Here is an 11,213-nt window from a genome sequence, read left to right on the forward strand (position 1 = left end):
TGAACAAAAGAATGCCGCAGGCAGCCGCAGGCAAGGCGTTTCCATTTGTAATTTGTCTGCCGGCGGTACCGGGAGGCTGCCGTAAGAGCCGGGAAAAGTTGAACTCGTTCAACTTTCTCCCGGCTCTCCCGGCAGTCTTACGGCACTTCAAACAGCTGCCTGCGGTACCGTTAAAAAGCGTTTCCATAAAGAATTATCTGCCGGCGATACCGTAGGGATGGATGATGGAAGATGGCAGAAAGCAGTCGCAGGCAGCCGCAGGCAGCCTTACGGCTATATGGAAACCAGGCTTGACATAGGCGTAGGAATTTGGTCCAGTTTTACTAAGCAAACATTTACATATGTTAGCAGAACAAAATCGTGCCCCAAAGATAAGAAGCGTGAACATAAGGAACCTAATGATACAGAACTAAGTGATACAGAATGCTATTCTTGCAAAAAGGCTTCTTTAAGAAAATAAAAAGAATAAAAGAAAAGAAAGGTGCGATAAATCCTATTATTGCTTAAATTCCAATAAATAACAGGTCTATGGGGTCTTATTTTTTAAGACTGGAATTAATAAAACGTATTAAAAACATGCCTTATAAATAGCAAAATATTTTTAAATTTTTGCAAGAAAATCACTGCAAGGAATATTTGTATTTTGAGCTTGTCTGAAATGTATTTTAAGCTTGCCTAAAGGGTGTGGTCGCAATAATTTATATACCTAGGGCCTCCGACAACTTATCGCCGGCCCTTCCAATGTACCGTTAGCATAACGATTGCCCTATAAAATCATGGGCATAAAATATCATGAAGAATTTTATTGCGTTTTTTAACAGTTGGCTTTTTAGTCTAATAAAGCTATCAACTCGAGCTCCCCCCCCCCCCCGTTCACCCCACTTTGAATTTTTTGGCGCCGCCCCAGTAATTGAAAATAAATTTCAGATTACAAAATAAAAATTTTGTGAAAAGTAAATCTCTCAGTCTTATGTTGGAGAGTTGTTTCTCAAGGCTGGTTATATAAATTTGAAAGCCTCTTTGTCTTTTGATCGAACCAGCTATCCGCACGGACTGAACAGGATTTTGGTATAGCCTTTGGTGCTACTGTATTGTTTTTTGTTAAGGTCAATGGGTAGCCATGCCCATCATGCTCCCATTGGCATCGTCTTTGTAATCTTGTTCTTGTAAAATGTACTTTTTTACGTGTATAAAAAGTATAAAAAACTGTGTAGAAAAAAATTTGAAATCTAGAAAAACAAGGGACGCATTTTTTTGAAACAATCAGATGATATCAAGATCTTTCACGGCGATATCAAGATCTTTCACGGCGATATCAAGATTGTTCACGGCTATCAAGGGCGTTCTGTGCAGATTTAATAGGAAGTTAGAGTCACCACAAGGTTTAAAGCAGTTTTCCGGGGCCTTTTGTTCCTTCATAGATTTCACCCATTGGACCTAAATCCCAACGTTCCGGTAAGAAGGAAATTACTGTTGAAAACAGGCAAGGCAACATACTACAGGCGGAAGCTTTTGATAAACCATATAAGCTTAATTTCCCGTAAAGAACCTTTCTCGAAACAAGAGGTTCCTTGTAGTAAACCCAACCCAAAAAGAGGCAAGAGCTCAATGCTATTCATTTTTTACTTTTGCTTTGTTTTTGAGCCGCTGTAAACTGCGGGGCCTCAAATTAAACGGCTGTCTTTAAAATTGTCCGGGTAAGTTTGTTCCTTTTATGGGATAGAGTCGAATTGGCTTTTCAACCAACATTGTTTTTCGGGGAGAAGGGGGTATTTCTGTATCTTACGGCCAGAAAGTTTTAGAATCTTGCATTGATCGCAGAGTGTTCCAAGGACTTTTGGCAATGACTGTAGGTCTTTGAGAACCGGATCACGGAGTAAATATTCTGTAACCGGATCCAAAATTGCCTCAATTCCACATCAGAAAGGCAAAACAGGAAGGATCGCCACTTACGCAGTGCGCACGAGAGCAACTTACAATATTACTTTAGTTAACCGAATAATTCGTACATTTCATTCACCTATTAAGCCATATTTTATAACCTCATTTGATCGCAAATCGGACCATTCACTTCAAAATTACTCAATACTTATAGAAAATCGATCAGCAACTAGGGATTTCGGAAAAGAACTCGAAACAAGTTGTAACTCATATTTTACAAAACTGGACATGTTTGTCATTTAAATATTTAAAAACTAACATTAATTCAAAGCAGTTACTTATCTGGCTAGTCAACATGTAAAGAGTCGGAGATTTCATATTTCATCCTTAAAACTTCAACACTATTTCTATTGACAAACCTTATAAAGATTTGAACTCGATCTTTCCTGAAACCAATCAAACTTTCAACATCAACAACAAATAAAAATAACGAAAGCAGTTTCAGCAACTATGGATATAGCGTTTACTACGAATACCAATATAAAGTTAAACTAAGAGTTAAGTTATGGGGTATTTAGATTGCTGGGTTAAACGAGGAAAGAGGGGCTTTAGAAGGGCAGGAAGAAGAAGCATGGGACGAGACGAAGGGGGCATGGGATGAAACTTATTCGCTGATCGTCTTATCTGAGTTAAAGATTTCCAAAAGGGTTGGAGTGGGGGTGGGGTACTTGTCCGTTGGAACTATGGGTCTATGTGCAAAGACTTCAGCAACCTTTAAGCAACTTCTGTGCGATGGATCCTGAGTCGATTTGCTTGTCAATAATGACGTATTGTGAGGAAAATCACACGGGCATTGCATCTACCCAAATTTTCAGGTTTCACCTATTGGGAAAAGGCAAAGATTTAAAAAGGGAAAATCTTTGGTAGGATTGGGTTATAAAGATATTTTTGTCGTGGATAATCCATCATATTACAAGGCTTTCAAGATGTAGATTAATTCCAACTGCATTTGTTTATTATCTATCGCAAATAGTCTTCAAAGTATTCTAATCAAGAATTTTTAACCACCGAAAGTTGGAAAATTGGTAACAGGAGATGAAAACTGTCATTAATGTACGCCGAACTATTCGAAGCTTCTAAATAAATATCTGTGATCATTTTTGAGATCTTGTCGTCTTTCTCCGGCGCACTTTCATTCAAAGTTGCGGCAAACTTATTTGACAGTGTCGAAACCGCCGATCGTAACGTGATGCAAATCGTTCTCAGCGCATCTGCACGAGATTTCACGAGGAACAACGCCTTTACGTCAGGTAAGAGCATAAATTCCCCAATTTTATGAAAAAGTTCAACGGATCGAGCAGTCATCTCGGCAAAACAACTGATCGTGTCTGAAAAAAGATCATCAGTCGAAACTGTTTCGCCATCTACCTTCTCGCTTTTAGCCCGCGACTTTTCATAAACACTAATAATTTTCGTTGGCGTAACGCTGAGGGACAGACAAGCTATTTGCTCGATAACAACCTCTTCGAAATTGTCGATCCCATTAGCCTCGACTTCAGAATCATCATCCTCGTTTTCAATTATTTTGAATTTTTCCTTCAACATTTCAATCTGCTCATTTTTGTCCTTCAATGATTCATCTGCAGAAAGTTCTAGAAGCTTCTCAAGTTCAGCTTCACTTTCATGTGAAATCATTTCAAGAGCTTCAAGATGGGCCAGGCCTTGGAATTTATCAAACTCGATGGAAAATGTTACGGTTTCCTCCTCAACAGCCTCTGCAGATTTTTGCTGTGCTTTTTCTTTGGCATCACGTAATGCTTGCGAAAGGGTCATCCTTTTTCGTCTAAAGCCTGGGTCTCCATGAGATATTGCATCTATTGTTTTCTTCCCGACAAACTCTAAAGCATCAAGACTGCCTGAAACGATTTCCTTCCCAGTATTTTGCACAATGGAGCTTATTTGAGACACCCCAAGTCCCGAGAGCCAAGAGCTAAGGCCTATAAACAAACAAAAATTGAGAAACTTTAATATTTGAAAGCATTCTTTCTGGCTGTAAGACATGAGTGACTGAAATTAGACTTACTTAATACTACCAAAAGACAAAAGAAATATAAAATGGTTGAACAGTCCTTTATGGGGCAAACATCCATTTATGGAATTCAGCTACAGCATCTGATTAGCTCTATAACTGTTAGAAATAATTGCTGACACTAAAGACAAAATTTGGGGTTTTGGGTAACTATACAAGCAAAGAAAGGCCTTGGGGAAAACAAATTAAAACAGGCCTTTTGGATTATGAAAAAAAGTGGGTGATACACAACAAAACAGATATTCAGACTTTCTGGCAAAAATAACAATCAGAGATTTACTTGAAATGTTATCTTTGAAGTCAGTGAGTAAAGTTTTAATAACACAACCATTTATTCAAAAATCGCAAATAGATAGATTCAGGTTTGCTGCAAGAATCTAACAGAAATATGTTACCTTTTTCTGTACCAGCCCCTTCCTCTGGCTGAGAATTTTCCTTATCTCCCAAAGTTTCTTTATTAGTTTCATCATTTCCCTAAAATAAACACAAGATTAAGATATCTGGAATTGTTATTGATTAACCAGGCTGATTAATACTGTTTTTCTAAAGATTCATACATTGATATTATTGGAAAGGATAGAAAATCATGAACATAAAACACACTTTGTGTACACATTTTATCACCAGGAAACATGCTTGCTTTATGACTTCAGCATTGTGAAATACACAACTTTGCAACAATCAAGTGCAATGATTGCTTAAGTCAATGTAAAGGTAAAACTGAAGACCAATTACAAGGAACCATAAAGAGCAGTGAAGATTGGAAAAAGTAATATCTTAACATACATTCAACAGTTTATAGAATCACACTGAACAAAAAACACAATTGCTACCAGACAATCAGTTCTGGTAATATTAGGTGTGCGATGGCAAGCGCACGCCTCCACACACGCCTAAAACTCCCAAGGCGTGTTTTTTATCGCACGCACAGTTTCACGTTTTGAATTACTATTCTCTTTCTCTTTTTTTCCTTTTAATTTCTTTTTTATCTGCTCTAAAGGAATTTTTAATTTCTTTTGTGTGGGTTATATTGATGGCATTTCTTTCAATTACTCCGTTTTAGTGTGTCTCTGTTCTCATTCTCCATTCTTTTCGTATTTTCTTGAACACATTACCTCGGGCCACTCTGTCTTGGTCAAAACAATAACAAGGGTGTTTCCATTTCTCCATATTTGTCCGTTCATATCCTTTGCTCGAGCTCTTTTTGAAACTGAGATTGAATGACTCAGTTTTCGAATGCCTCTTGTCTTTGCTGTTCCCAATAAATGACCCATATTCAAATGATTATGTTTCAGATGACTCCAATTTGAGCAGCCTTTTTGAATAACTTCAGTTTGGAATCAAATGACACCATTTTTGAATGTATTAATGAAACTCAAAATCTAAAACAGATTCACTCGAATCCGTTCTCATACGGAAACAGAGTAATGGTAACAGGGCCTAAAAACAGTATCCTTTTTATTAAATTATTTGTTTTCAAGAAACTTAGTCTAAAATTGCATAAAAAGATTTTGGTTTTATGAAAACCTCATATGCTTTTTTAAACACACCTTCTAATACAAAGATGACATTAGGTCTTCATAAAAATCGTAAGGTCTCCATTTTATGGATCCCACGTCACCGCACGCCATCACATGTCTAAACTTCTCAAGGCATGCGATTACCAGCATGCCACTAAGTTTCATATTACCAGGACTGGACAATGTAAAGCACAGATTGGTAATAAATAACTACTGACATAACTATTTTTTAAAACCTAACAGGCTTCACTCTCCTCTCTTTTAAAGTATCTTTACATGATCAAAAACTGAAGAGCTTTAGTTCTAATTGAAGAAGTAGATAAAAATTCCTGTGGCCTGAAGGGATAGCACTCATTGGCTACAGACTTCTCAAACAACATTTTGTAAAATGAGGCACTGAAGATACTCTTGTCTTCCAAACTTCTCATTATAATAAATACTTGACAACAGGACTACAATACATTTCGATAAGGCTTGTCACAATCCAATAATTTTATAAATCAAACCAGTTTATAAAAACATTGTTGTCTAGAGAGGGCAACTGACCTTTTCTTTCTCATTTGAGCTGGTATGTTCTGTGATCTTGGCTGTTGCTAACCTAGCCATTTCAGATGGACTTGGTATCCCCAGCTGAGTTTCAACAGTTTCAAGCACTGATGAAACAGATGATGTTGCCTTTGAGAGCATGCTACCCCATCCTCCCCAACCCCAACCACTAGATCCAGTATTTGTCTGTTCACTGAAATAGCAATGGATACATTGTGAATGATATGCAAAAAAAATCAAGCATTGCAAAAAAAATTATTGATACAGAAGGCAGCAAAATGCAAACTAAATTTAAAACTACACTATTTTGAGAAACTGCTCCCAACAAGAACTGCAATACTTGGCAACAGGAACTGCAGAGCATACCACTGATTGAGGGCAGGGGCTAAAATTTTTGGGTGGCTAAATATGCAAGAGGCCAAATTATTTTTGTACATTTTTTAAAATTATCAGGGGTTTCAGCTTCTCGTGCTTCTTTTTTCTCTGCTCTGCAGACTAGGGAGTGGCTTTACATAAAAAACAACATAGATCAACATTGGACTAAATTCTAAAAGAACCTATAAAGCATCTGTGGAGATCCTGGATGAAAAACATCCTGTATCAATTTTGTTATGCGTGAGCAGTTGTACACTTTCAGCTGCAACCTGTAAACAAATTTTTTATAAGAAAGTTTTTGAAGCCCAGCCCTCAGACTTTCTTAGCTATTTCCCAATTTCAGCACTTTAACTGTCCTAACACTTTCTTGACGTAAATTTGGAAAGTTTACTAAGCAGGCGCAGTGATGGAGAAAATGAAATACTATAAATATACTATATTTCTCAAAAACCCTCAACATCAAACTGTGTTCGTTGTTTTCTGTTTCAGCACATTACTGTATTGTTGAAATATTTCACTCTTACACCACAATTTCCTTTAAAACTTTGAATGTCTAAATTTTTCAATTTTTTTTAGGTTTCAAAAATCCAGCCCTCAACTTTCATAACTTTTTGAAGAACCGAGCACTATAAAAAAAATGTGTATAGATATAGCAACATAGGGGTTTGGGTGTAGGGCCAAGAAATCCTGGCTGTGACGTGTTGCAGTTTATCTGAAATATAGCTGAGAACAGATACAATTGTCAATGCCTGGGTTAAGAAACTTGATTAATAACCAACCAATTTTTTACAATGAGTTTTTTTAATTACCTCTCTTTGGTTTCCTCTGAGCCACTGGCCTGTCTATCCATTGCCTGTGAAACAGGCATTTCTGAATTTGTGTCTTTTGGCAGGTCGTGAATGAGATCAACTGACGGTTCAGTTGGTTCTTCAGCATTGTCAGCATTTTTATGCTCAGGCGTGGCATCCCCTAACTCGCCAGAAGAGAGGCTTTTTGTGCTATCGGCTTTATCAGCGACAATTTCAGTCTTTGCTACTTCATCTTCAACATCCTGCGCATGATCTGAACTACTTTTGCCTGTTTCTTTCTCAGTACCTTCGTCAGCGTTGTTGTCACCAACATTGTCGTCACTTCTCAGAGAAGTTTCGTCAACTTCAGGACCAGCATCTTTCTCTTTTTCAACAATATCACTTACTTTTAACTCAGCAGCACCATTTTTAGATTCGGATTTTTCATCCTTTGGATCCTTATTTAATGCGTTACCCGATTCCAAAGACTGTTGTTCCATAATTGTCGATGCAGTTGACCCTTTTGGAGGGCTAGGCCCGTCATCTACCTCTCCCTCGTCCGCACTTTCAAAAGCTTCGTCTTCGCTGTCTGATGCTGGGTTGTGTTTTTCCATTTAAAATGACTCCTTTTATTACAATCCTTTGGATCAAAGCCGTATTGCAAAATATATTCTAACCAAACAAAAACTATGCCCCTCTGGGAAACTTTTTCTAATACGAACCTGAAAACGTGGCAACTCCTATAAATTTCTCACCAGAACGAGGTTGCAATAAAAAGTTGCTCTTTGTTGCTTGTAAAACCAAAAAACATTGTTGCATCTATACTCGTCTTGTACACTCCCCTCCCAAAAGTATTCGAACGGAAGCCAATGTTGCGACAGTGCCGGGCCAAGTTGGTGAAAACAAAAATAGAAGATTGCCTATATTTATAGAATGATGATAAGAATCACTTCAAAATTTCAGTCAATCGTAAAACAAAGTTTAAATAACATTAATTTTTAAACTGAAGTCCATAGTTCATTTTATTCATGGAATAACTTCAATATTTTGTGGGGGTACTCACATAACAAAAGGGTTGCACAGGGCCAGCCAGGAAATGACCTCTGCAAATTTTTACATTACATTACATTTTTAATTTTTTAGGCACTGTAGCCCCGTTAGTCCACGAGCACTGCTTTTCAGGGGGCCGTGAAAAACATTAATAAGTAAGAAGATAGATACTACGAAATAAGAATGGTCGTTCATAGTTGGTTTTTGATTCTTCTCTTAAAGGTGGCAAGGGAAGGTGCCTGTTTGGCATCAGGTTACAGTTGTTTTCAAGCTTTGGTCCACGGAAAGAAATAAGTCTCTGCACATTGTTTGTTTTCCCTAAGGGTAGCGAAAGATCGGTATCGGTATTTCTCAGTTTTCTAACATTTCGAGTCAAATTTTTTCGAACAGGTTGGAAAAATACTCTGGGACGAACCCATTTAACGACTTGTACATTGTTGTGGCTGTTTCACTTCTAATACTGTGATCTATAGTTGGCCAACCCAAACTGCGAATCAGTGGCATAGCAGGCGCATCAACTCTGCTTTTAACTAATAATCTAGCTTCTCGATTCTGCAGCTTTTGCAACGATTGCAGTTTAGTCACCCCACATCACCCCCACATACTCCTTTAAAATTAATAGAGAAGTTTCTTCGCAAACCATGCTATAATTCTTTTAAACAAAAGTAAACCTTTTTTGACCTGTCTTTCTCAACTTTTTCTCCGGTAAACTGCTTTTTTACATAAGTTGCAAATTCTATCGTTGTAGACTTCGTGTAGCCCATTTGTTTTTCAATTTCACTTAATGAATGACCAGCCTGGCTTAAAAACTTTATGGCCCCTAGCTCCGCATCCTCCATATTCTGTGGTTTTACCATTGCTCACAAAAAAATATTTTTTCCTCTTTAGAAAACAATTTTGCTAGCATATTTTCTCAGAACAGAATTTTTACTTGCTTGTCTGCTGATTTTGTTTAATTCCTGGCCCTATTGTTCTATTTTCCCTCCAAACTTTGATTATACTTTTTCGCAAAAAAGGCGTAAGTAAAAATGACAGTACTGTCCTGCATTTAAGAAACAATTTTTTTTATTTCAGGTCTGATGCGTTTCTGATAAAATGAAATATACACTTCAAATCAGGAGAATGTTTCTTATACGAAAAACCATATTATACTATTGATCATCTACTCAGATACAAGCTCAATTACTGTGATAAAAATACCATAATATTTTGAGTTGTATTTGTAATTTTTCACTTGTAGGAAAAGCCATAATTATTCCAGAAAAGTGCTTTTTGCTTAGTTTGTATTCAAAATTCCTTTTTCATTTGACCAGGCTCAGTTTGATTAAACTAGAAAGCTGAGAACAAACAGTTCTTATGGTCAATGATTGTAAACCCTCACTTATCCTTTTATTCAAGTAACTGACAGAGTAGTAAGTGTAGAATGATTAATGTTTTGTTCTGTTTTTCAAAGGATCAAGTTATATGAAAATTTTTGAATAAGAAACAAACATTTTTCAGGCCTTCACCAGTTTCTTATCAAAGAAGTTTTTTTTGAAAATCAGTGTCTGTGTTTCTTACATGCAGGACACTTATGTAGGCCAATAGTTTTAACCGACCGTTAGGGAGGGGAGTGTGTATATTCAATTTGATGTCAAATTCCCTTTTCATAAATTAAGAAGGTTAGTAGATAAATCGTCTTAAATAAACTGATTTTGCAAGATGATATTTAGATTTGGTATAAAGGAAAGAACGATCCTGCAAAGGTAGAAATGTATTCTTCTAAGTTTTCATGTTAACTCTTGCCCCTCAAACCAAGTAAATAGATCTAGTGGCTTGGTTTCGGAACACAGGTTATTTTATCCTAAGTACCTGTGAATTCTAAACCTGCTCAAAACAAAATAACAACGACTAAGCTAAAAAAACTAATTCTTCTTTCACAGACTTTCTTGTTTCTTAAAATTAATTTGGCAACTTGAAAAACAAAGAGCTCTCATGTAAATAGAAAGAAATATATTTGTTAAATAAGGGGTGACTCTTATAATGGTATAAATTTCATTAAGGTATTGTCTCCCAACTGTAACCCTGCCTTTCCAAACATGTCGTCTTCTCTGTTAACCCCATAACTATCACAATGAACAAAATGCTTTCCAAGCGTCTTCAGGTCTTGCTGGTCCTTGAACTTGTGCTAACATGGCCTAGTCAAATCTTGATTTCATTTGTCATCATGCAGAAGTTTAATCATATTGAAGTTGCACTTCCATCCCGTTCTTGACAGCAATCTTTACTGAGTTAAGGAAAGTGACAACCTTTCTCATTTTATTTTCTGTAAGTTTTCAGCCAATGTGACTGCTACAAAATTCATATGATCTCTAATGTCCTATGTGACGCCACCAAAACCTATTTTTAGAATTTTTGACATTAAAATTTTAGAATTTAAACCACAAAACACAAAATATGACCATGAAATACTTTCAAATATGCAAAATTGGCCAAATATGTCTAAAGTCGGTTGAGATATGGGCAATGAAAGATTTGAAGTTTGCTAACGAATCACTGTTATGAACAGAGGTTTGATGGGGAAAGATCCAACACACATGCGGCTATATCTATACCAATTTGTAATACAATTGACTGATTTTGCACGTTGAGAGTATTTCATGAGGCTCTTGTAGGTTATAAGTTCCAAATTCAAAAATTCTTAAAATAGTTTTTTGTGACGTCATCACTTCAGAACTCTATACCCAGACCGAGTGGATCATTAAGTGAAAAATAACTTGCCTCACCTATATTCTAAGGAGCCCTTTTAGTCGAAATAATTCACGGGTTGTCAAATATCTATCACTCTGCTGTCACTGGCTTGAACACCTCCACCAAAGATTAAGAATCAAGAAAAGATGAAATTCTCACCCTAACTGCGGCAGTCGTTCAATGACCTTGACGATACAATCCTTAGATTTCTTCTGAGAGTCATTCTCACTGACA

At 36.8% G+C, this 11,213-nt stretch overlaps 1 protein-coding gene across 1 annotated transcript; it reads right to left on the reverse strand.

Annotated features, from left to right (window-relative positions):
- Window positions 1-1,777: 1,777 nt before the first annotated feature.
- LOC135686413 (protein FAM114A2) lies at window positions 1,778-7,967 on the reverse strand. Its single transcript, XM_065202639.2, has 4 exons — window positions 7,221-7,967; window positions 6,037-6,229; window positions 4,366-4,444; window positions 1,778-3,878 (listed from the first exon to the last, which is right to left on the reverse strand). The coding sequence occupies exons 1-4, from the start codon at window positions 7,811-7,813 to the stop codon at window positions 2,932-2,934; spliced, it is 1,812 nt and encodes a 603-aa protein (XP_065058711.2). The 5' UTR covers window positions 7,814-7,967; the 3' UTR covers window positions 1,778-2,931.
- Window positions 7,968-11,213: the final 3,246 nt, after the last annotated feature.

This window comes from Rhopilema esculentum, chromosome 6 (genome assembly GCF_057945365.1).
Source record: "Rhopilema esculentum isolate cy_ngs chromosome 6, ASM5794536v1, whole genome shotgun sequence".
Lineage (NCBI taxonomy): Eukaryota > Metazoa > Cnidaria > Scyphozoa > Rhizostomeae > Rhizostomatidae > Rhopilema > Rhopilema esculentum.